The 26,236-nt window shown below is 44.7% G+C and overlaps 1 protein-coding gene across 1 annotated transcript in view; it reads left to right on the top strand.

Moving 5' to 3' along the window:
• EPHA1 (EPH receptor A1) overlaps window positions 1-24,358 on the top strand; it is a 33,653-nt gene extending 9,295 nt beyond the window's left edge. Inside the window, exons 3-18 of the mRNA XM_058864813.1 lie at window positions 5,751-6,026; window positions 7,713-8,103; window positions 12,784-12,939; window positions 13,834-14,166; window positions 15,363-15,487; window positions 15,590-15,749; window positions 17,734-17,830; window positions 18,606-18,661; window positions 18,934-19,056; window positions 19,160-19,345; window positions 19,786-19,847; window positions 20,230-20,439; window positions 21,022-21,171; window positions 21,824-22,017; window positions 22,323-22,478; window positions 23,329-24,358. Coding sequence (XP_058720796.1) covers window positions 5,751-6,026; window positions 7,713-8,103; window positions 12,784-12,939; window positions 13,834-14,166; window positions 15,363-15,487; window positions 15,590-15,749; window positions 17,734-17,830; window positions 18,606-18,661; window positions 18,934-19,056; window positions 19,160-19,345; window positions 19,786-19,847; window positions 20,230-20,439; window positions 21,022-21,171; window positions 21,824-22,017; window positions 22,323-22,478; window positions 23,329-23,407 — 2,754 coding nt within the window. The 3' untranslated portion in view covers window positions 23,408-24,358. The remainder of the gene's footprint in view (window positions 1-5,750; window positions 6,027-7,712; window positions 8,104-12,783; window positions 12,940-13,833; window positions 14,167-15,362; window positions 15,488-15,589; window positions 15,750-17,733; window positions 17,831-18,605; window positions 18,662-18,933; window positions 19,057-19,159; window positions 19,346-19,785; window positions 19,848-20,229; window positions 20,440-21,021; window positions 21,172-21,823; window positions 22,018-22,322; window positions 22,479-23,328) is intronic.
• The last annotated feature ends 1,878 nt before the right edge of the window (window positions 24,359-26,236 follow it).

Below are 26,236 nucleotides of genomic sequence, written 5' to 3'. Positions count from 1 at the left end.
TTCTGGCTTCTCTTTGCTTGACCTGAATATTGCCAGCTCTGCACATGACTTTCAGGCTGCCATCTCCTGCAGCTTCTTTCCTCCAGGCAGGTTTGGTCATCATCAAGGCATAATTACCCCATCCCAGTGTGGGATTTCACCTGATCCATCTTTAAAGGAACTTATACAAAGAGAGCAAGTATTGCCCATCACCATCAGGCTAATTTCCAGCTGCTCTGTAAACACTAGAAGGACACTTGACACACCATACAAAACTACAGCTCACAATATAAAAATGAATGAAAAAAAATGAAAATAAATAACTTCCATTTACAATGGAATGTAATTACTATGCAATGTAATGCAAAAAATAACACGAGAGCTAACATTTGCTTTATTGGTAATATGGCTTTAGCTATGAATTCTGAACTCTTGAGGTTCACAATCTGATTTTTCACTCCAGTCTTTTTTGTAGTTATTGCTACTGTTAGTGTTAGTAAAACAGGTATATACAAAACAAGTGTTCCAAACCAGCTAGGTGAAATGTTGGACTAGTGTATCATTATCCCTCATCTAGCACCATCTGTTGTGACCAGAACTGTTTTCATGCAAGACCTTAATGTGGTCAGGCAGCTGAGAGAATGAGCAGACAGTAGAACCTGGGTTTGATAAACAGGTTCTGTAATCAATGCACTGGCGCTCGGTGTCTCACATTAACATCTTATCGTCCCATAAGAGCATGACTACCAGTTAAATTGAAAGGACATGGGTGGGATGGAGACCTATGTGCTAGTGCCCTAAAGAACAAGTAATTACATAATAGAGTTGCTCCTCCCTGAAAATAACCAATGGATCGTTGTGGGGAAAAAATATACCCATAAAGACACTGTAGATAAGTAAACATCTCTTCTGTGTTCAGTTGTGTCAAAGGCTCCATGATGATGTGATGAAATTAAAATTGCCTGACCATAGCCAAATGATCAAAGAAATAAGAGCAGCCTCAGCTGTTCTCAGATTTAAAGTTACAGGACTCATGAAGTGTCTAGATGTCACCACGCTTCTTTCATCATCATCATCTAAATTGTCTTCCACACCAGCAAAAGAACTTCAAAGAGTATTGAGAAACTGTCAGTAAAGGGTCACAGAAGCTTCATTCTGGAATACACCACTGTGGTGATGCTATTTTTGGTTGGCTGGTCCAGCTTGCCTCCTGAAAAATTTTTGTCAGATGTATTTCAACTGAAGAGAAGCTCTTCACTGTATCATGATAGGTGCCAGCAAGGTGCCTTTCTTGTCGCCAGCTTTCCTCTGAGGAAACTACACTATGATTTTAGCACAGCTGTAATTACCTCCAATGCTGAATCTGTTCCAGGAAGGCTTTTTGGACATGGCAGCATGCAAATGCTACTATACAAAAGTCAAGACACTCCACAGGCAAGATTGCTGCCAGGGAAAGGGGATAAAAACTGTTCAGTGACATATGTGTCGACTCATATCTCCTAGGTGGTTTCAGGCTTGGCACACCAGTGATGTATTGTTGCTAAAAAAGGTTGCTGTTTTGGGACCTTGCAATTTTTCTTCAAGAAGATATTTAATGGCCTCTAAATTCTGCTGAAAATTAAATGAGATTGAGACACACTTGCTATGCACAGGTACAATGTAGCTGGGTTTACTAACTTAGCTGGTCTTTTCATCTTGGTGAAATTTTCTAACCTAAAGTTAAACAAGTCATTGGACTTCAACTTATGACTCTTTGACTTTTCCAGTAGGAATTCTTAATAACTTTTCCAGTGGAGACATGCATCTTAGTTTAGTAACTTTAAGCCTACTGGCTAGATGCTTACCTTGCTTTTGCATCTGAAAGTATCTTAAAAGTATTGCTGTGCCTTTCCTCAGGGGTCTGCAGACCACAGATTGGAAGTCACTGCTAAGTCAATGTGAAAGCAAACGAGGTAGAGGTCCAAGCAGGCAGGCTCTTTTCTGAAAGGAGATAGAGCAAGTCCCTAGCAAGCTGGAGATGGCAACAGTACTCTTATTGTGAGTCACAAGCTCTTCTGACTCCAGTTTGAGCCTACAATTTGCAATACTGTCACAGCCTGCTGTCTTTGTCACTGGTAGCCTACCTCTCCATTAGCAGGGATGAAATTTGTATCTGCCAACACAAAAAACTTGTTTCCTTCTTTTTTTTCCCCACCTAAAAAAGGCTAAAACAAAAAGAGACCACTACATTGATGCCTGCAAAGCCTGAGACAGTGGCTCCAAGATGTGCAAACTGTCTGTTTCCATCTTATACCTGATAGTAGATCCTAGGAAGAGTAGCCCACAGTTGGATGAAGAAATCACAGCTTGTCCTAGATAGGATCCTTGACACAAACCTAATCTAGAGAAGGTTCATTATGGAGAAAAAGCAGAGTAAGCCTTCTGTAGGCTTCAGAGCTTCAAACTATAATCATTTCAGAGGGAATAAAGGCAGATATTAAAAGGCACATAATTTATCTTATCTTTGTATTTTTACTCAAATGACAGACCAAAGCAAATTTTGTTTACTACAAATATCTATTGGTGTCCTTCCACGTTGTCATTGACATCATTCTGAATGGCCTTTATAAAGACAGCTTTCCCTATAGGGAATCAAACCAATGCGAGGAAAGTTGCTTTCCTTTTTTCCTTTTTCCTGAACTTGCAGTGTTTTTAGGTTATTGACACCTTACCTTTGCTTTGAGGTTGTTATTCACTTCACTCTAATGGCTGGAATCCTTTTGTTCAGTATTACACAACTGCACCAAGATTTTTAAGAACAAACCTCTGGAACTAGGTGCCTGTGTTAATATATGGGTTTCTGAGAAGTACAGAAAACCCATTTGTTCTCAAACTCAATGGCTACATAGTCAGACTTTTTAGGAAGCCAAGCTACTAACCTATGGCACTCTCCTGAATGCATTAGCATTTGTTTTCTTAGCGACTTTTAAAGAATTCTAAACTATTTTATGAGTTTGAAGTCTAGTTTAAGGACAGCTTAGACTCTAACTTAAAAAAGCAGACAGGTTAAAAGGCATTTTAAAGAATAACATAACTTTAAGAACTCTTTAGCTTGCTTGGAGCAGGGAATTGGACTAGATGATCTCCAAGAGTCCTTTCCATCCTAAATCCTTCTGTGATTCTGAATCCCAAGAGAAAGTTTTTTTCTCACATCAAAAAACCACAAATTCACTAACTACTAAAACAAGGAAGTCTGACTAACACTGTACTTCACTTCTAGAAGAATGTTGCCCATCCTATGGCCAACTGGTGACTGTAGCAAGGCAACAGTGTATGGAATGAAGTGGGTAAAAAGACACATTATAGGCTGGATTATAAAATTAGATATATAGGTTATATATTATAGGAGGTTGATTCAATGTCATTGGCAGACAAACTGCAGAGGAAAGTAATTAATATTGATTGAGACAGACTTTACCGCACGTTTGTTAAGAACATTACATTAAAAATCAGAGGCATACATTTTGATTTTGCAGCAGATTCTTTGAGGATGGGAGGCAGTCGCTTGGCAACTTCTGGTCTCATCACCCTTTCATTAAATGTTGTGTGTAACAGTTTTCCTCTACTACTTTGAATTTAAAAGCTTCACTGAATAACAAAAAGAAGTCAGAAGCATATTTAACAATAGTTCTGTATTGTTAGCATAAATAATATCCTCATTTTACTTCCTTTACCCATCAGCAGTAGAGTCTAGAAAAAACATGTCTGACTCCCTTGTTATTTCTTTGCACCACACTGCATATGAAACTGCAATTGTCAGTGCCAAGCATCTTTGCCCTGAAGAACTGAGTCTGGAGGAAGCTGGGCTGAGATGAGCTAAGAAATATGGGGGTTATATGCTGGATTTTCTTTTCCAGCAGTAGAGTTTAAAGGATTTTTTTTTTTTTTTTTTTTTTTTTTGCTAGAGTTGTCACCCCTGAAAATGAAACTTTGGTCCTGTATCATGTATGTTTTGAAAATGTCTTTTCAGGACAGGCACCATAAGAGCTCATGTCTTTCAGTGAGACATGCAAAAACCACTTTCTGGTGACACTTGTCTGTGGTACTGCCTTGGGATAAACTGCTAATGGAAAGTTGTCTAACACAGCCTCAAATTGCAATTATGCTTTTCCCAGGCAGACGCACATTGAAAAATATTTCTAAAAGCCAGTCCTAACATTGGCAGTGTATGAAAGCTAGTTTGCCCTTACTCTCCTTCCTAACTTCTTTTCTTCTACTTCAATATACTTCAGGATGCATTGTAAATTCAATTCTGTAACATTTTCCAGAAGGTTTTCAGTTAAAGACTGCAAGAGGTCATTAAGTGATTGTCCTTTCTGCTCGATCAATTGGGATTGATCTGTCAGTATCTTTCTTTGTTTTGCTATCATAAATCCTTTGACCTCCAGTGAGTGAAATAAGTGTAAATCCTGTGTGCTGCAGTTGTATGCCAGCTGGATCAGATTAAGAGGGTGGGGTAATACTGGGGATTAATTATGTAGAGAAAAAAGGGAACAAGAAGGGACACATAGATACCATCCCCAGAACTTCCTGGGAGGAGACTGCTACTGTGCACTTAGGTAAAAGGCTGGAATCATACAGAGAGGAGGTTGTACTATCAGCAGAACTTGATGGCTTGGAGAAAGCTCTCATACTTTTCAGAGTGGGGCTAAGTAGGAAGTATGTTCTAAGTCATGGCATAAAAACTGAGCCTCTTTGGTACTCTGTGGGTCCATCTTTTGTATTCATTCCACTAGCAGAGTGACCTGGTTTGTGGGGAGACGAGCTGTTGTGCTGTGAGCACAGGAGGTGGTGGTGCTGAAGAAATGTGGGAATCTCATGCTCAGCCCATGAGATTTGACAAGTCTGGAGCAATGCAGAGACTGAGGCCTTGTTTAAATTGCATCTTAACCTGGGGTGTGATTTAAAACCAAGATGCTTAAAGTTGTGCCAGTACTTATGTGGGCACCTGTTTCAATTTAATTTGATTAAACATTTAAAGCATAATGAGAAAGGCCGTCTTAGCACTGGGAGAAAAAGGATGTAAGTTATTTTCCCTGTGGACAAAACCTTGCTTTCCAAACTTTCAGTTCTCATGTGTGAATTACTCAAAAGAAAACGTTCTTTGCATTTTGTATCTGACCTGTGGTAAGGAAAGAAAAACTAGAACCACCTAAAATTTGGCAAAAGTATATGTTAAAATCAGTATCAAACTTTATTAGATTCATGCAAATAGTATTGGTAAGGTCATATAACCAGCTGGGCCTATATCCTCCTCTCAGCCATTATTTGCCTGGGGAAGATGCAGAACCTAAATGCAATATGAAGTCAGGAAAATCAACTGAGTTTTAATAGTTAAATTAGGTTTTGCAAAATATCCCACTTAAAGAAGCGTGAACTCCAAGTTAATGAGTGCTTGCTCTAAAGCAGTCCTTCTGCAATTTACCTTTCCATTATGCCATGCCATCTTTTCTCTTACTCCCAAATGCTGTGTATTATTTCTGGGGGCAGATAATAGTTTAGGTCTGGTAGGATCCTACTGTACACCTTGAATGTAAACTGTGGCAGAGAGAAGTGGCCAATACATGGGAGTAGTGGGTCTTTTTCTCAATCTCCAAGGTAAGGCAGTGCATGAAATGAGCCCCAAACCCTGTCTAAGAACTGATTTTTAGGCAAGGTTTTGTCATATTTGAAGTGAAACTTGTTTCTCACATCTGTCTAACAGTATGTGTTTTCTTGTCCCCTGGGAGCAGTGGAGTGAAGTGCAGCAGATGATAAATGGTACCCCGATCTACATGTACCAGGACTGCAGTGTGCTTTCCGAGGGCGACACCGATCACTGGCTTCGCACCAACTGGATTTATCGGGGTGAGGCAGCCTCACGCATTTATGTGGAGCTAAAGTTTACTGTGAGGGACTGCAAGAGCTTCAAAGGTGAAGTGGTGACCTGCAAAGAGACCTTTAATCTCTATTACATGGAGTCTGAACAAGATGTCGGGATCCAGTTCCGCCGCCCACTGTTCACCAAGGTCTGTATTGCTGGGAGTGAAGACTGAGTCATATCTTTCAGCTTAAACTTGTCATATCTTTCAGCTTAAGCTAGGTGTGTCTTGCTGGCTGGGACAGGCCAGGAGAACCAGCATCTGGGGAAGGGCATGGATAGTTAGTGTTGTCCTTAGAGTAAACTTTACCCCCGGTGCCCTCTGTGATGCTCAGAGCAGTCTTTCCCACAGGAGGCATAGAAGGTTTCAAATGAGATCAGACCTGTGTTCTGCGTAACCTCTTATTTAACCAGACACCATGTAGGTAAGGATTCTAAAGGGTTGTGACAGGCCTGGATGGTTACACCAATTTTTAGAAAGAGTAAAGCAGAGACCAAAGAAAATTTACTTGTCTTAGGGAAAAAAAAAAGATTAGACCAAGCAAAGAACAGAATCCAGTTCAGGTTTCAGTGGTCCTGATTATTTACTCTGATTGCCATGAGGTATAGGGTCTTGTTTCATAAACCTGGAGGTGATGGTTTGCTATAGTGAAATTCTCCCCGATGTGATAGTATTTAACACTACTGTATTTTACCTGCTGTTCTCCTCAATGTTGTGCCCTCTTGCCATGGAAACATCGGAATTGCAGAACAGAGAACCTCTGCTTTTTTTTTTTTTTTTTTTCAGAGGAAATTCTCTAACCAGTTCTGTTCTAATAGAAGCCACAGACCTAAATTATTTCACTAATTATTTCACTGCCCCTTCCTTTGCAGTTTAAATGGGATGTGGTGGAAACAAAGAGTAGTAAAGGCCACCACAGGCATAGCAGATCTCTGGTAACTGATTCCCCTCCCACCCCAGTGCTCCTCCACCTTCCCTGCAGCATACAACATGAATTTGTGTGATACCTCCACAACTCCCAAACATGCCTTATGATCCCTGCCAAATGCAGCTGCTCTATAGAGCCTTTCATCTCCAATCCAACTACAAGGAGTGGGTGGTGGTGTACAGTGGGAAGGGGCCTGCAGAGGAGAGGATCGGTTATCAGGCTCTCCCACCAAGAAGAAAGGCCACCCCACCTGCAGTCCAGCTCTTCCATGTCACAGAGTGTCACAGTGGCCTTTCCCGTTTGCTCAAGCATGGAAAATATCCTCACTCACTCATTCACTTTGTTTGCAGAGGCAGTTGGAATGCAAAAGCATGGGAGCATTTTTCACCCAAGTACCTACAGTGCTGAAATATGTTGAGTGCTGCACAAGGAGCACCTTTCAGTAGATGATCTGAACTGCAGCAACTACAGCCTAAAAACAAGTGGCTGTAATTACCTGGTTGGTTTCAAAGCACAACTCTTGAGTGGTGTTGTGAATTTACTGCATGCAATTTGCAAACAAAGAAAATTGCCACAGAAAAAAGATTTGCTCCTGTAAGGGGCAGTTCCTGAAGACCTCTAAAATCAGAGACTCGGAACACAGGGTACTGCAGAAGAGCAGTGAATGACTACAAAGCAGTTGAAGGAGATGATGGATGGAAGGTACAGAGCAGGAAAAGATGCCTGCCCCATTTTTAACACCTCTTCCAAGTGCAAAGAAAGTATGCAGTGCAGTGGCATTAGAAGCAGTTGACCAGACAGCCCCTAAAAGGCTTTAGTGTAAAAGAGGCTTGAGAGGCATGGGTATCTCAGCTGCTGTGCTCTGCTCAGACGGTAAAGCTGTTGTCTTTCTCTTTTTCATGTAGCTCAACACTGTGGCAGCAGATCGAAGTTTCACAAGCAGAGACATCGAGTCGGGAGCCATGCAGCTGAACACAGAAGTGTGCTCCATTGGGAAGCTCTCTCGCCGGGGCTTCTACCTGGCTTTCCAGAACTCTGGGGCTTGTGTAGCGATGGTGTCTGTCCGAGTGTATTACAAGACTTGCCCGGAGGCAGTGCGGGGCCTGGCCCGTTTTCCAGAGACTCTGGCAGGGTCAGAAGGGCTGACAGAAGTGCCTGGGGTCTGCGTGGAGTATGCAGCTGAAGAAGTGGGCTCTCCCCCCAGGATGCACTGCAGCACTGATGGGGAGTGGCTGGTACCAGTGGGCCGATGCCTTTGTGCTGTGGGGTTTGAGGAAGTCGATGGGAGCTGCGTAGGTGAGTATGCAGACGCTAGCTGTAGGCCATGGGAGAGGTTCCAGAGAGCTAGAGATCGGAGTATATGTAAGCAGAAAGTGGGATCAGGGGAGTTAGTGTGGTCTACCTCTCCCTTGCCCACCCTCTGTATCTTGAATCTTTCCTTCTCCTTACCTTCTCCTAAGCTTCTCTTTTTCAGTTGTGATTTTTCTCCTCATGTGTCAGGTGTAAGACCTGCACACACCTCTCCACTCCCTCTTGGGCTTCATCCAGGAGCTTCCAGCTCTGGAGCTAGTTTCTGCGAGCTGTAACTATGTGATTGACACTGACTCACTCAACAACTGGTTCTCAACCCTTGAACAGCAGCCTTTTTCTCTCAGGGCAGACGGGTTAGACGCACGGAGCAGGGTATTTGTCCCATGACTAGAAAGCTGAGAGGCAGAGGGGACAAGCTTCTCCTCTGTCCCTCGTTTTTCTTGGACTGGGATGGCTCTTCTGCCATGGGAAGCCACGTAAAGCATATTGCGCGATACCGTGGTGCCTGCTCTTCTGAAGAAGAGCAATTAGCCACCAAGAGTCACCAGGGTACTGGAGTCACAGCAAGCAAGGGTTGTTGGAGTAAGAAGCGCAGGGCTCTCCCTTGGCTGCAGAGGGGACAAGATTCAACTTCTAAAGGGAACTTATTTTGACATGTGTGGTGTTTTGGGGGATATGTGTTACTGCACGGAGAGGGGTAAAAGACAGCAGATCTCTGCTTTTGTTGCCAGAGCTGTACGGCACAAGGCTAAGGCCAGAGGGATCCATGCGGTGCTCTCAGATTCAGCAGGTGCCCCGTGTCTCTGCTTTGCTCTGCTACAGGGATCTGGTGTCTCTATGAATCCCTACTGCTTGCTGCTCGTTTTGCTTGGGGAGCTGGAGAAGGTTGAAGCACAAGATCCTTGCCCTCCTCCAGCAATCCCCTCTCCTTCCACAGCCCAGCCAGTTTTTCCACTTAGGTGCTACACAGCTCTCCCCGCCCTCCTGAGAGCACTCCTGTGGGAAGGGGCAGGGAAGCTGTCATGTCTGGACAAGCCTTGCCTGCTATCGCAGCACAGGTTCATTCTACATCTGTGCTTTCATCCCACTCCGCCCAGGTACAGCTGCAGCCAGAAGTAGGTTTTGCAGGATTAGTAGGGACCGAGGAGGTCTCCCAGGAGAGGAAAGGAAGAGGGGAGAACCTAGCAGGAGTAGGGAGAGGTACTTCGTGACCAGAATAGTGTCTTATTGGAGCATCAGGGGAGAAGTTGAATGCAGGGGGTATCTTAGGATCTGCTCCCTCGGCAGGAAAGACCAGACTGTGCAATGGACTGGGAGCAATCCAGCTCAGGATAAAGACTGAAATCGCAGCTTTTGCTTTGCCTTCAGAACAGAAGAGGACTTCTTCAGACATGTGAAGTGTGACAGGATGGAAGACCTTGCGGTGTCATTCTGATTCTGATTTTTGCCTAAAGTAGGGAGCAACAAAAAGGAAAAGCTGCACCTTTGCTTTTTAAAAGGGAGAAGAACCTGACCTCTGTTACAGGACAGGAGACAACAGAAAGCCAGAGGGTCAGGTCCTTAACTAGTTCCCTCATTGTCTCAGTGAATTCCCAGCTGTATAAAGCTCTGCTGGGTGCAGAATGGCTCAGCCACGCCACAGTTCCAGTAAAGCCGTGCCTGCCCCAGAGCATTCAGACTTTGCTGCCCATAAACCCAGAGCTCGTGATTAACTTCCTCAAGTATGTAATCTGCTGTACCCACGGAGGCTGGCTGTGCCCCGGCCTGTGCTCCTTGCTGGGCTCTGCAGGGCGGCAGGCGAGCCGAGCTCCCCGTCAGCCCCGGTCTGGTGCCTGCAGCCCCCCCGGCCTGGCTGGCAGACTCACGAGGGGCACCTGCAGGAATAAGGAATGAAGGAAGAGCCCCAGCCATCCTCTCTGCCCTCTGGTGCTTGGTGAGCCGGCCCTTTCCCAGGCTTGTTTTTCCCATCGCGCCGCCCGGAGCGGGTGCCCAAGGCCCGGGGAAGCCGGGGGCCAGCGGGGCTGGGCGGGAGCCGAGGCTGCTCGCTGTGCGCCCACCTCCCCCGCCCCCGGGCCGGCCACGGGCAGCCGCCCCTCCACCTCCGCAGCCCCGGGGCAGGGCGGGGGGAGCCGGGAGCCCAGCAGGCCCGTCCTCACCAGCGGCCCCAGCGCCGCGCCGCGCCGGGCCGGGCCGGGCGGGGCCGGGGCCGCTCCGCACCGCCCTGAGGCGGGGCTGGGCCGGGCTCCGCGGGCCGCTCCCGCCCCCTGCCGGCCGCCGCCTCGTATCGCCGGTGTCCCCGGTCCTGTCCTCGCCTCCTGGGTCTGTCCCTGCGGCCCGAGTAGCCCTGCAGCTCCCGCCCTGCGGCCTCCCTGCCAGGCTGATGTCTCCTCGCAAGGCATCTTCTGCTCGGAGGGGCCGGTGGGACAGCAGATGTGGGCGCTGGGCTGGAGTGGCGCTGGAGCTCAGAACTGGAGGACCGGAGGCTCTCCTCGGGTCGGAGTTACCTGTTCTGCAGCACAAGTCGTACGAGGAGTGGCTGGAGGAGCTGGGGGTGTCCAGCATGGAGGCTCAGGGGAGACCTTATCACTCTACAAACACCTGAAAGGAGGGTGTAGCCAGGTGGGGATCGGTCTCTTCTCCCAGGCAAGGAGTAACAGGACTAGAGGACACAGTCTTTAGCTGGTTTAGGCTGGACATTAGGAAAAATTTCTTCACAGAAGGGGTTATTTGACATTGGAGTGGGCTACCAGTGCAAAGTGGTGGAGTCACCATCCCTAAAGCTGTTTAAGGAAAGACTGAGTGTGGTGCTTAGTGCCACAGTGCAGTTGACATGATAGTGTTCAGTCACAGGTTGGACTTGATCTCAGAGATCTTTTCCAGCCTAATTGATTCTGTGATTCTTGTAAAGGTTCCCAACCCCAAATTTCTGTAATTTACTTGCAGACGGTCTCAACCTGATAACAGTGTATTTATATTGTGTCACACAGGTAGTATTATACAGGCAACATCAGAACCTCTGTGTTATACAAGCAAGTGGCCACGCACTTCCTTTGTTTTTCATCTCAAAGTTCTCCTGACCCAAACTGATTCAATGTCAGGAACTCTCATATCTTAGCTGGAGCAAAGCGGCAGGAGGCCTCAAAACTTTCATCTTCAGTCCAGCATGTTAGAAGTGTTCTCAGTTGTGAGCCTGAAGATCAAAGTAACTTTTACTGCCTGTTTCTCAAAGGCATGATTTGATCTGGAGTATAATTGGAATCCTTTTGGGCTGTGACAATCAATACTTGAGCCTTTTAATTATTTTCAATGGCCTTTGCTATCATTAATCACATAGCTGCGTGATTGTATCTCAGAATGATAGATTTTCCTGAGTGGTTCTGTCATTTCCTGAAATCAGAAGGTGCTGGTTGCTCCTACTTGTGATTATTTCTCTTTTCTGGGCTCTTTAAGCATCCCTTCTGCAGACTGATGATGAGTAGTCTTGTTCGGCCTGTGTTAGTGGAAAGTTTTCAAGGTCCCTCAGGTATTCCTCTGTGTCACATAGTAGGAATGGCTGGGGTTTTTTTTTTGTCTTCTGGATAAAGAATAATTTCCTATACTATACTCTACCACAGTAAGCCATTTGTGTGAGGCTCCTGAACAGATGGTTTTCTCCACTGGGATCTCCTGAGGGATTACACAGGATATTGTTGCTTTTATAGTGCAATATAAAAAGGGTCATTCCCTCAATGTTCAAGTTAAATGCAAAGTGGTAGCTCTGGCAGAAAATTAGTGTATGCATTTCTCAACCATCTGATTAGCAATAGGTTGGATGTTTCTTTAGTTAAAGAACTTTTCATCCATTTAACACAGGCTGGCAAACCATTAAATTCACGGGTTGCCTTAAGCTCTGTCACTGAATTTCTTCTCCCAGCTACACAACCATAGAGGTGGAGCATTGACCTTGAGACAACTGGTAAGCTGACCAGTGCTTCTGTGGATTGAACTAATAGTAACACAGCAAAAACAGGTTGGCAGACGTTATGCTAAGAGAGTGTGGCTGCTCATTTTTGTAGGACTGGCAGTAGAAAACACGTGACACCTATTCCCTTGCAGTCTGTGTTGGCTCCATAGCCAGTTACACTCGATGCTGTGAGGTGAACTGATAGCTTCCTAGATATTCCCCAGGGCCCTGCTAGGTGATCCTCTGGTACAACACTTGAAATAAGCAAAGATGCTCCTGCTGAAAAGCCTACTGGCTACCCCATATGAAGTCAGAAAGCAGAAGACTCTGAGGAGTGCAAGAGTTTGTAGCTGCTATTTATGGTTCTTATTTATGGTGTGGAAAGCTTGAAGGACACAGGTGGTGACCAGTCTGGGTTTACACTGGAAGTTTTTGAGGTTGACAGGACTCCATATTCGTACAGCATCTGTGAGGAATTAGTTCCCCTTCCTCAGACTGTAAGTCCTGTCATAATACTGATGCTACCTTGAGTTTGCGTCTTCTCTCTGTCTGCTCTGAGATGGTTGATCTAGGTGTCCAGGTGTTCCTTCCAACCTAAATATTTCTGTGAACTAAAAAAATGGAGGCAGATAAAGGAGTGTTCAAGAAGCTGAGCAAAACTGCCAGGAGGGTTTTATTTTGTTGGTCTGGGTTTATTGATTTTCTTATTTGTCCTTCCACAGCCTGCCAGCGAGGGTTCTACCGCCATTCCCTGGATGCTAAACGCTGCCTGAAGTGTCCTCCCAACAGCTTGTCCAACGAGTCAGGGGCCACATCTTGTTCTTGCAATGCAGGCTTCTACCGAGCACCTTCCGAGGGCCAGAACATTGCTTGCACCCGTGAGTTGCACACAGAAAGAAAGAACAATATCCACACAGGCTGGGGGATGAACTTATTGAGAGCAGCACCACAGAGAGGAACTTGGGGGTACTGGTGGGTGAAAAATGTGGCATGGGCCAGCAGTGTGAGCTTGCAGCCCAGAAAGCCAAGTGTATCCTGGACTGCATCAAAAGTATGTGGCCAGCAGGGCGAGGGAGGGGATTCTCTTCCTCCACTCTGCTCTTGTGAGACCTCATCTGGAGGGCTACATCCAGGTCTGGGGCCCCCAGTACAAGAGAGACACATACCTACCTATTGGATCAGGTCCAGAGGAGGGCTAAAATGACTGTAGGGATAGAACACCTCTTATGAGGAAAGGTTGAGAGAGTTGGGATTGTTCAACCTGAGAAGGAAAGCTTCGTGGAGATCATCTTGTAGGGTCTGCAAGAAAGATGAAGAAAGGGTTCTTATACCAAGGTCTGTAGTGACAGCACAAGGGACAATGGTTTTAAACTGAAAGAGGGTAGATTTAGACGGGGCATAGAGAAGAAATTTTTTATGATGAGGGTGACGAGACACTGGAACAGGTGGGTGCTCTATCCCTGAAAGTGTTCAAGGCCAGGTTGGATGGGGTTTGGAGGAACCTGGTCTAGTGAAAGAGATTCCTGCCCATGGTGGGGGGGTTGGAACTAGAAGATCTTTAAGGTCTCATCCAACCCAAGCCATTCTGTGATTTCATGAACAGTGATATGGGGGAAGAAACAAAAGGTTGGAAAATGGGGATGAGAGATCAGAGACAGAGAGGCTGGGGTGAAGAGAGGGCTCCATTTGAAATGTATCAGCAGATGGGAAGTTGTTGCAGAACTTTGGGCATGAACAGCTGGCTCTAACACTTCCTTTTGTGCTCGCTGTAGGCCCACCCTCGGCTCCCCGAAATGTCAGCTTCTCCCTCATTGGCACCCAGCTGAGTCTGTGGTGGCAGCCACCCAGTGACCACGGCGGGAGGAAGGACCTGACTTACACAGTCTTCTGCCAGCGCTGCCATTTCCTGTCCTGTGAGCCCTGTGAGGCTGCTGTGGTGTTCTCCCCCAGTGCCTCTGGTCTCACAAAACCTGCAGTGGACGTGGATGGCCTAGAAGCTTACACCAATTACACATTCACTGTGGAAGCCCATAATGGTGTCTCAGGAATGGGACCTGCTCCACAGAGAACTGCTCCAGCTGTCTGGGTCTCAGTTGGACATGCAGGTTAGCAGAAACAGAGAGAATTTCTTCCTGCTCATCACGAAAAGGAAGAAGAATTTCTCTGAATACTTAAGCTTTCTCCGTCTTCTCCTTCTGCCTGACACATGTGTTGGTATGGTATGATAAGGATTCTAAAGTACCTCTGCCTCTGGCATGTAAAGTCCATTAGTCATATTCCTTGCAAATCAAAGTAGCAGTAATCATTATCTACCAAGAGCTATGAATCCACCAAGAACTTAGCAGAGGTGAGGAGGATGAAGCCTTCCCTGTCACACAGCCTAAGTATTGTTACCTGTGTGACAGGAAGAACGAGGGCTGTGTCATGAAATATTTCCCGTGACTCAGATATTGCAAAACACCAAACACAACAGAAACCCTGGTGTAACTGGGGAAAAAGAAATTTTTGAAAGCATGGAGGGATGAGGATGTTAAATCTTGACACATTTCTGTTGGTTAGCTTCAATCTGCCTAGTTTGGCTGTCCTGTAAATACTTTCCAGAGCATCGTGAAATGTGATTATAAAAAAATGACGTCACAGTGCTCAACAGCCCTTGGTGCATTCCCTGGGTTCCAATTTAGTAACAAAAGATGACTTTTCTTCCTGATGCTATGCGGGGGCAGCATATCTGTGAGCTAGAAAAGCTGAGCTACTTTTGGCTTGCCTCATCACTTCCTGATGATGATGAAGGACAAGGAGAGAACCAGGCTTAACTCCTCAGTCCTTGCAGAGTCTTGAGAATAATCTTTTTATTCATGAACAGCATGCATTTGCAGTCAGCTGAGACATTTTGAGCTTTGAGTTTCACTGTACTCTTATGCAATGCAGCTGCATTCATAAATCATTACATAGGATAGCTGTGCTACTGCTGCTGTAGCATAAAATCCTGACATTTTTTATGTAAAATTGGACACTTTCAGTGCAGTCCTGGAATAAATGTAATTTCTTGGAGCACGGATTTTGTGTTGAGGGCCAAACAAAGTTGTGCTTCCACTGTTGGGGCAGAAACACACTATTCATGGAAAACAATTAATTACAACCAGAGACCTCATTTCCCTTCCACCACACAAGAGAAAAATGACAGTGGCAATAAGACTCAGTTCCAGTTGCATGGTATGACCAGAGCTTCTGGTGGAGAGAGGATGTAGCTGGCATTTTGTTTGTATTTCTCCCTCATGTTCTCTATTCTCTCCCACTGCAGCTCCAGTGACAGTATCCCAGTTTATTCTGACACAGAGAGATGACAGTAGTCTTTCTGTTTCTTGGCTTGCCCCACGGCAACGCAGCCGGACCTCAGTAGAGTATGAGGTCATGTTCTTTGAGAAGGTAAGGCTTGCCTGATTTCCTCTTCCCCCTTTTACCCAAAGGGCTGGAAGTGTCCTCTTGTTCAGCATGCATTTGTTACTTGATCCTGTTTGGTGCCTGCAGGGAGAGGAGGCACGTTACACAGTGAAGCACCTTGTTGAGCCGAATGTCACTCTGAGAGACCTGCAGCCAGACACAGCCTACCTGCTCCGTGTGAGATCCATCACACCCCTTGGGCCTGGGCCCTACTCCCCAGAGCAGGAGTTTCGCACCCTTCCACCAGGTAAAGGACAAGCACTGATATCCCATCTGGGAGAAACTCACTTCCCCATCAGATTGTATGTTCTCATGACACATGGATCTCTTTTTGTTCTGCTGGCTGTAAGGCAAGACACCACTCTCCTGAGTTCCTTGTCACCAGAGCCAAGCCTGTTGCTTTATAAAGACAAAAGGCATTTTTCTTGTTTCCTTGCTGTCTTATAAAATCTGCTCACACTTTCCCCTTTAAACCTGATCAGTCTCAGTTTAGTATATTGTACTGGCACAGTACTTAACCAGACCTTCATTTAGTTCTTGAAAGACATTTTAATTTTGGCTAATGTTTCTGAGTTTGAATGCTAGTGAAATGATTACCATATGCCTCCTTTTGTGTGCCATTTACTAGTGAAAAGGAGAACTCAGAAGACCTCAGCACAATTTTTTTCCAGCTTTATCAGGTCCACTGTATGTAGTCCAGTTCCTGAATGTAGCTCTGCCCAAAGGGATGGTATGTGCCACTGAAAAATGTTCTTCACTGAAGTACAATGTGTAGAAGGCCAAGCTTCCAGGGCCACTAAAAGACCTTTCTTCTGTGTCAAAGAACATCCGACCTCCTCTTTCCCTGGCTCGCCCAGAAACTTCCCCGTAATCTAAAGTTTTCTGTAATGGAATTTGCTCTCTCTTCATTACGCAGACTCATTCCTTTTGACCCTATGGATAACTTTAGAAATACATGTATGGAAGTGCTACATTTGAAAGACTACTTTTGTTGTAATGAAATAAGGTCACAAGGAAGAAAGCTAAGGCCTACCTTAATGAAATTAAATAGTTAAATTAACAGTGTAAAAGCTGATAAGGAGTTGGGATACCATTACTGGAATATAAAGATTGGGCCCTTTTTGGCACCAGGAGCTTTAGGTAAAATCTTCATGAAGTCACAGTAACAAATTATGATAACAAAAATGATGTTTAACCAATTAAATAATGTACCAGTTAAATAAAGGCCCTGTGAAAAAGATGTAAATTAGCATGCACAATTGTTTTAAGTTAGAATATACTTTCATCAATACTATATTTTATTTGAAATGAAAGTTGATCACTTTATCATGCCAAGACAAAGGTATTTTGAATATGAAAGGGATTAAAAAGAAGTGCCAGCAAGGTTTCATTTGATGAGAGTTCTTGTTTGGTAATACTAGGAGCATTTTTTAGCTGTTATAGTCTAGGAATATTAGTGTAGCAGGATTTTCAGGGAGTGTCAATTTTTGATTTAAATCTGAATTTGCTAATTTTAGATCCCTTAAATTCCTGCAGAAGTCCTATGTCTCTAAAAGCTTGTCCATATTTTTGGTAAAGATACTATTTCACCTTCCAAATCTTTGCTTTTTGATTTTAACAAAACAAGGACATTAGCTCTGTCTCTTGATTTCTGCTTAACTAAGCTGGGGATTTTTAAATAATTTTAGTGGCATGAGTCAGAGGAAGAATAACTAGTGTTAATTAGGCTTTATGGATGCTGACCATTGGACTAGATATTAGGAAACACTTCCCTACACAGATGAAACACAGTTCTGTGTATCATCTGTTCCTTGCTTTAAAATTTACTCATTTATTAAAAAAAAAATAAAATTTGGGGATTTTTCTTTCTTCTGGATATTTTCATAAATCTCTTTGGGAAAATATTAAAAATATGTAGATTCTCATTACTTCTCCATTAATGCATTTTAAGTTCTTAATTTTATTTTTTTTTAAATTATGGGAAATAGGTTTTTAAAAGATCAGCAGAGGTAATAAAGCATTTTCTCTGATGAATTCAAATGTACTTTGTGGAAATGCCTAGCTTTAGCTTGAGAACCTAAATGAAAGGAGACATCTGGTGGCTCTGCTGCCTGGAAGACAAGTGGCTGTAACTTGCCTAATGCCATTAACTAGTAGAAGCTGGTCAGTATGTTCCAGACAAATAGATATTAGTCTCTTAAGTGATATGGCCTCTCTCTTTGTTTCTGCAGACACGGGAGCTCTGTCTGGTGGAGTCATAGTCTCTATTATCTTTGGAGTTCTCCTATTTATTGGGCTGATTGTGGGATTTCTCATGTTTCGGCGAAAGTAAGTATTGATTTTTGGTACTGAGAAAGGTATAGATGAGCTCCAGAGCTGAGCTATGTGAGTTTGAGAAAGGGAGGTTGATTTCTCACAGGACATTGTATAGGTAGAGGTTAGTTAGAGAAGAAAAACACCAGCGTGCTGCAGCAAGATGGAAAGGGTCTCAGTAAATAATTTTGATTAGCAGGGTTCAGGGGATTAATATTGTAAGATAATGTTTGCTGTTGGGAGCAGAGGAATGTGTCATGATTTCTCAGTTTCATTATAATCCAGAAGTATCATATTGTTATCATTAAAGAGGAATAAAAACATTGTTAAGGTACAATCATTTCTATAGCTGCAGACCAGCTGAGTGGTAATACATGTATCCAGTCATTTCAAACTGTTTTCCACATACCATTACTGTTGGGCTCCTCTACCCATGTACAGAATGCTACTTTCCTTCTCAATGTCTACAAGGCTGCTATTGCTTGGTTTTAAGAAAATCACATATTCTACTTAAAGCGTACAGAAAGCATGAAATAAACAGAAATTTGTCTGTAACTCAGCATAGAACTCCCTGTATGAAAACAAAGCTCCATTTCTAAATATTAATGAAGCATCACATATTATTGCCAGCTGTACTTTTCCAAGTAGGTGCAGTGTGTGGTTCCACCTTGCTCTGTGCTACCCTGAACCCTAACCAACCTGGTCCCTAACCAACCAGCCTTGGAAGTCTTGCTTTTCCCTTTGCTATCTGCTGACCATTTTATTTTCATGACTCTTTCTGATGTTCCAGGAGGGGCCGTCGGAGACATGCACGGCCAGATTACAATACTTCGGGCTTTGAGCGAGGTGAGGTTCAAAGGGGTAATAAAACCAGGGGGAAGCCTAGAATGTGTTGGAAGGACTGAAAAGAAGCACTAGTTTGAGAGCAGACACTGGCATGGCTTTTCTGTTGTAATATGCCTCGTCCCACAACAGTTATACTCTTCAGTGTAGGTTTGATAGATTTTTTTGCTGCGTCAGAAGCTGGTGGATTCACTTCTGCTTTTGTAGTTATGCTTTAAAATGGTTGTCCAAAGAGTCGACAGGTTAATTTGCTCTTTTATTTCTCTTTACCACAGAGAAGGTCTGGTTGAAACCCTATGTAGACCTGCAACCATATGATGACCCCAGCAGAGGGGTGCTGGAATTCACTAAGGAACTGGAAGTCTCTTGTGTCACTATGGAGAATGTGATTGGAGAGGGTGAGTTACTTATTGGTCTCCCCGTCTTTCAGTTTCCCCACACTGTTGTTTTGCTGCCTATCCTCGAGTTCATGTGTGACATTTTGTCTCTGGTTGTCTTCAGGGGAGTTTGGGGAGGTCTATCGTGGGTCCCTGCGACTCCCAGGGAAAGAACGTATTGTGGTTGCCATCAAGACTCTGAAGTCAACATATTCAGACTCACAGTGGTGGAACTTCCTGCGTGAAGCAACAATTATGGGGCAGTTCAATCACCCAAACATTGTGCGTCTGGAGGGAGTTGTCACCAAAAGTAAGTCAGAGTGTGTGACAGAGAGTTCTGGGGTGAGAGCAGAAACTGGCACACGTCTCAGGCCTTTCTTAGAGAGTTTTCTGTCAGAGAGCCTGTTCTGGGAGAAGACAGGCATTGTCATGTCAGAGAATGAGGGGAGGAGGAGAGGTATGGATTTCCAACAGAGTTCTGAGGCAGTGCTAGGAGAGATCTGCTAGGGCTGGTGAGTAGATGAGAAGACAGGATAGTGTGAGGGATGCTGCAGGGTCATATGTGCAATACAAGGAGGAGTACAAGGTCATTGGGAGATATGTAAGGAGAAGGGGCAGCCAGCTGTGCCAGTGGAATGAGGGTGTTAGCTGGGGTTGGACATGGTTCTCTGTGTTGGGGAATATGGAGAGCTTTGAAAGGCAAGAGTTGGAGAATTTGAAAAAGGCTGAAACCCTCTTGTCTTCCTTAAGGGAGGCCAATGATGATCATCACTGAGTATATGGAAAATGGAGCACTGGATACCTTCCTCCGGGTGAGAAACTCCAATCTGTAATACGCTTGTGAACTACCAGAACTTGCACTTGACCCGGATTTAGGGCCCTAAAATAAATCTAGAAATAAGATCCAGACATCCACTTACTTTCTGCTTACTGACATTTCCAGTGTTGGCAGCAGAAGCTTAATGCCATCCAATTTGTTCAGTGACAAGAGTGGCATCTTTGGTAGTTGAAATGTAACTGCTTAATGATGACTAGACACCACCACCAGTCCCTTAGTGACAACCTGTTTGGTCCTTTGGGCTGCAGCATTGCCTTTTTGCTTGTTCACCACTGTCCACTTTTGTGTGTTGATAAGGTCAGTGACTAGAAACCACGTGGATTGGTGACACTTCTCTTACTTCTTCTTCCATGCAGGAAAATGAGGAAAAATTTAGCCCTGTGCAGCTTGTGAGCATGCTGCAGGGAATAGCCTCTGGCATGACCTACCTTTCAGAGCACAATTATGTGCACCGGGATCTGGCTGCTCGCAACATCCTGGTAACACGCAGCCTCCAGTGCAAGGTGTCTGACTTCGGTCTCTCCCGAATTTTGGAGAATGATGCAGAAGGAACCTATGAAACCAAGGTAATGCAAAGCCAATCTTTCAGCCTTGTAAATTAACTGTAGGCTCTGAGGAAAATCTGTAGTAAAACTGCAAGTCATGGTGTGGATGGTTCAGAAGGTGGTACTTTTGTCTCTGGAGTCCATGTTGATTTTGTTTGCTAAAAAATTCAGAGGGACTGTGGTGTTAAAATGAGAAGCAAAATAGGAGGTCTGATCTCTTGAACTCAGTTACTAAATCTAGCTTTGAAGATAGCCTTGCTGTGATCAGAGTTTTGGACTAGAGTCATCTCCATGTCTCTTTCAATGAAAGCTCCAGTAATTCTAATGCGTGGTGTCCTTCAAAGCAGGGCTGTGACTGGTGTCAGGCTCTTACTCCCACAGCAGAGATTTTGTGTAGCGTTCAGCTGAACAGAGGGCTTAAACTCATTTACTTTCCAAGAATATTTCTCTTCTTTTGAGAAATTTCCCTGGGGTGGCTACATGTCACTTCAAATGAAGTGGGCTCAATCTCTGAACCACTTTGTAAGGTCCTTGCATGAAAAGGCTGGAGAAATACAACTCAGTGATACATGCTGGATACACTATGTTTCTGCTCTTTTACAGGGTGGTAAGATTCCTATCCGATGGACAGCCCCTGAGGCCATTGCCCATCGCATTTTCACCTCAGCCAGTGATGTCTGGAGCTTTGGAATCGTCATGTGGGAGGTGCTGTCATTTGGTGACAAGCCATATGGGCACATGAGCAATCAAGAGGTAACAGACACTGAGTTCAAGAGCTGATTTAAAGAATAAATGAGGCATATGGGGAAAAACTTTTGTAGATCTCCCTCAGCCTGTAGTCTTGACTTTCTTTTGAACACATAACTACTGTGTTTCTCTCCCTGCTGAAAATCAGGGTAACCAAGTCAAGGGCAGTAAGTAGTGAGGTGTCAACAGCACTAGGCCAAGTTGAAGAGTGTTTAAATCAGCCATGGCATTTGGATCTGGAGATACTTCTACTGGTTTTGTTTTCTCCTTTGGCTCTGGAGCATTATGTCTGGTCTCATGCTAGGCTCAGCATGTGTTGTTAAAATTACTCCTCAGAGTCTGGTTCCCCTTCTCTCACTGTGCCTGTGCCAGGACCATTTTGTCCTCACTTCTCATGAACATGTCCTGAGTGGCAAATGGGAACTAAACTATAAAGTAAAGGACTGAAAATACATGCATATGCCACTCAAGTTTTTGGCATCTCTTAGGTGTCTTGATCTTGTGCCATTCTGCCCAAACTGTGTCATACACATGTAACCTGCACCAACCCCTACCTACCCACTGACTGCACACTGTGAAGTGGTAAATGGAGGGAGGCCTCTGGCTCCTCTTCAGCACTCTCTGCTCTTGGCCAGATTTCTCTGTGTCCTCTGTACAGGTGATGAAAAGCTTAGAGGATGGGTACCGGCTCCCCCCGCCTGTGGATTGCCCATCTATCCTCTATGAACTCATGAAGAGTTGCTGGTCACACGATCGGATGAGGCGGCCTCATTTTCAGGAAATCCGGGCACAGCTGCAACATTTCATCTCAAGTCCCCAGCTCCTCCGGCCTGTTGCAGACTTTGATCCCAGGTAATCAGGCTGTCACCAGAGGAGCAGGGGTTGTTCACCTCCCTGTCCCCAGCAGGAGGAGAGGCAGTGTGAGCAATGCAGACTGTAAAGATGCATCTTGTGTGCTCTGTGTGCAGAAGATAGTGGTCATCTCTGTCTCCTGGTGACAGCGAGCAGAGCCATTATTGACCTGCTCTGACCTCACTGTGCAGAGAGCAGATTAGGTGGCTCAGCCCTGGCAGAGGGTGCTTGCTTCCCCTTTGGTTACTGTTTCCTAGTTCATTTCAGGTGGTTGCCTGGCTGATGAAGGGTTTATGTGTCTCTAGGGTAACACTCCGTCTCCCCAGCTGCAGCGGATCTGATGGGATCCCCTACCGATCCATCCCTGAGTGGCTGGAATCCATTCGCATGAAGCGCTACATCTCCAACTTCCGCACTGCCGGCCTGGACACCATGGAGTCCATTCTGGAGCTCACTGCTGAGTAAGTGCAGGCCAGGCTCCCACAAGGTTCCTCAGGCTGTGCTACAAGTAGCTGTGCTCATCCCTGTGCGATCTGAACAGGCACTCATATTTACTTGGAAGGCTTCTCCATGCAGTGAAATGGAAGTGGACTAGCTTCTTGACCTAAAAGGGAAGAATCAGCCCAGAACTGGGAGCAGCCCAAACTTGAGACTAATTCCCCAACTATCCATGTCCATGCCTGAGGCTCTTCAGGGCTCTTCAGCTGCTCTGAACTCACATCAGAGAAAAACAGTAAGGGGAAAGAATAGATGGCAAACAGATCTCTAACCTGACCATCTCCCCATCCTTGTAGGACTTTGTAAGATAATTTCCTTGCCACAAACTCTATATAGACTAATGATATCCCTCCCCACTCCATGAGCCAGGCACTGTTGTGTCATAGAGCAAATCTTTCTGGGCTCCCCAGAAGGACTCAGAACAGTTGTGTTATTTTGTCAGGGATGTTCAGCCAGCTCCAACCAGGGCAATTACATGAAACCAATGAGCAGGCACAGACCTGCTGAAGGGTTGGGACATGGCTCCTATCACAAGCTGATTTAATCACAAGTCCTGATTTACTGGGAGCACAGGCCTAGCCACGAAGTAGAAGAGGTCAGTTAACTGGGTAGGCAGAGAAAGCCAGAGAAGGGCAGGAATATCTAGAAGTTTTTTCCCCTCGAGAGAAAACGTAGGTGCAGTAGGAGGCACTGAGGAAAAGGAAGCCTTCTGAACTAATGCTTGGTAACTGTTTCTGCCCTTAACCACACCTTTGTCCCTAAGGAACAAGAATAGGCAATTCATTTTTTCCTTTCTTTTCCCATTTCCTTCAGGGACTTGAAACAGATGGGAGTGTCACTTCCAGGCCACCAGAAGAGGATCTTGTGCAGCATCCAAGGCTTTAAGGAGTGATCACTCGTTGCATTCTTAAGTTTGAAAAATGCCCATCCTTACCAGATATCACTTGGAATCATTCCTATGGCAATTGCTTCCAAATGAGTGACTGGACAAGCAAAGCAAAACAAATAGAACTGAAAAAGCTCATGAGGCAACACCACCTGCTCTCATTTCTGTTCCCCCTTGCTTTAGCTCTACAGCAGCCATCAGTCCGTTTCAGAGCACTGGTCTTCGAAACTATTCTCTGTCTTCTGCAGTCCACTCTGTGCAGCACCAAGTAGGCCCTGTAGTCCACATATTGGAGTTTCAGACCCTCAGTATATCACATGGAATACAAAGTGGGTGGAGGGTGGTGGATAATGTTTTAAGATTGGAGATGAGGGTTCAAGATAGACTGGGACATTCAGGGAGCAGGCACAAGAATACAGATGGGTAGAGACAGGGCTCATTCATTTCTTGGCATACATTCCTTCTCACTTCAGCACCCTTCTGTCTTTCTTATTTTGCATCAGGAACAAACTATTCAGTCCTTCACAAGGCTGCTAGTAAGGCATATATTTTTTAATGCAGCTGTTCTTGCCGTGAACACCACCCTGTGGAGTACTTCTTTCTTTGGAGGAGAAACTGGGAGTAGAAGCACACCCTGCTGTAACTTGTGTGTTCACATCACCTCAGCATGTTGCTGTTTTGCACATGCACACTTCAGAGGGGAGATTTACGTCTCTTGAAACTGCTTAATACCTTTTCTTACGCCGTGGACAGAAAACCCTTTACGTATCCATTTTTCTCTGCCCCTTTTAAGAAGAGACAATAGTCTTGTTTGGCTGGAATAGGGTATTTGTAACAGAAAAATGTGTAGGTGGTCTGTCTTACTCCTTCTCTGTGGAGGAAATGTTATTATTTATCAGATCTCAAGACAGTTATAGTCTGTAAATAATATTTTGTAAATAAACCTGTGGCAGAGCAGGCTGTGTTGGAATTCTTTGGCTTATTTCAAATGTGATTGAGACCTTTAGCATACATATCATAAGTCCCAGTACGGTCCTTACATCCATCTTCTGTTGTTTCAGCCAATGATCTTTGTCCATTTAACTGCAGATGTAACATGGAAGTGCAATTGCATTAGGATTAAAGGGTACCTTTGCAGGTGGTCACTTCATATTTTTTTATTTCAACCCATTTACAGGCATATCTATCTAATATTCCAAGTCCATTGTTTTACAGATCTTGTGATTATTCCTAAATCATAAATATTAGCAACTACTGCTGTGTTTGATGAAATACATGTGAGTAGTGCTTCTTTCTCCTGCAGACTAGACTGTCCAGGAGAAAGAAAAATTCTCACTGATGTTCCTAAGACTTTCACTTGGGAAGAGTAGATACCTCAAGATTTAGTTTCAAGTCTAGGTTGGTTAAGGTGAGTGCTACACATTCAGCAGTGTGACTTGCTGGAGGTAACTGTTTCCATAACTGTATAACACTCTAAAATCTTAAGGCTATAAATTAACACTGCTGCTTCTGGGAAGGCCGTGCTTAACCATAGATGACAGGAGCACTAAGAAGCAGAGATCTAAAGAACTGCAACCTGATGCAAGAAGACTGGTTTCTATTCAACACAGACCATGGCTACTCAAGTCACTGTAACTATAGCAAAAGAGAGAGCTGAAAAGCAAAGCTCTGAGATTTTACTATGTCAGTCTTAGTAACAGATGTCTTTAACATGAAGTACAGATAACCAGTAAAGTTGCTACCTGGAAGATACCCAAGCTAGCAGATAAGCCCTGGTGAGACTGACACAAGCTTTTGAGCTTGTGTCATGCACATGTAAACTTTGGCCTGTCACTGGAGGTGATAGAGAAGTAGGAGTGGTTGATACATCAGATGCTTGTGCTGCCATGCAGAGGGACCTTAACAGGGGTGAGAGGAGAGGAGATTCAGGAAGTTGAACCAAGGGAAATGCAGAGCCTCACAACTGGGGAGGAATAGTCTCAAGCACCAGTACAAACTGGGGACTGGAAGGCAGCTATGCAAGAAAGGACTTGCAGGTCATTGTGAAAGTTGCACCTGAGCTCTTTAGCAAAAGAAGACAACAGTACCTGGGCTGTATTTCAGCAAATGCATCACCAGTAACTGGAAAGAGGCAATTATTCCTCTTTATTTAAGCATTGGTCAGACATCTGAAGTGCTGTGTCCAATTTTGGGGTCTCTAGTACAAAGAAAGATATAAACTTAATGGAGCAAGTCCAGTGAGAGGCCCTGTGGTTCTGAAGAGAGTAGAGAATCTGACATACAGAGAGAGGCTGAGAGAGCTGGAGGCTGTTCAGCCTCAAGAGGAGAATGTTTGGGTGGCTTTTCTCATTGTGTATAAATACCTGATGGGAGTAAAAAAGGAGCCAGACACTCCTCAGTAGTATCCAGTGAAAGAAGCAGCTAATGCAATTACCAAAATGCAGTAAATTCCATTTGAAGGTGAGAAAAAAATATAGTGAGAGTTGTTAATGCTGTAAGACATTATCCAGGTCCCATCCTTTAAGGTATTAAAAAGGAACCTGCTCTGGTTGACCCTGCTCTGAGCAGGGAGGTCCCCTTCAACTTCAAGTGTTAGGAGCTGCTGAATCAGCTGGCCTGGTAGAGAAGAGGCTGTTCAGTTCCATGTCCTCAGGGTACAGCCAGTAGCAAGCCCGAGCATGCATTCCCAATAGGCACTCATGCACAGAAAATCCCCAAGTCTATAATGTGTGCACGTATATAAACGCACACACACTGTACATGACTGGCCGGAGGCAGAGAGCACAGCAGACATGCAAGCACAGCACAAACAGCCTAATCCTCTTCCCAGCTCTG

This window comes from Poecile atricapillus, chromosome 1 (genome assembly GCF_030490865.1).
Source record: "Poecile atricapillus isolate bPoeAtr1 chromosome 1, bPoeAtr1.hap1, whole genome shotgun sequence".
Taxonomy (NCBI): domain Eukaryota; kingdom Metazoa; phylum Chordata; class Aves; order Passeriformes; family Paridae; genus Poecile; species Poecile atricapillus.
The sequence above is the reverse complement of the archived record's forward strand: the minus strand, read 5'-3'. Positions and strand labels throughout refer to the sequence as shown.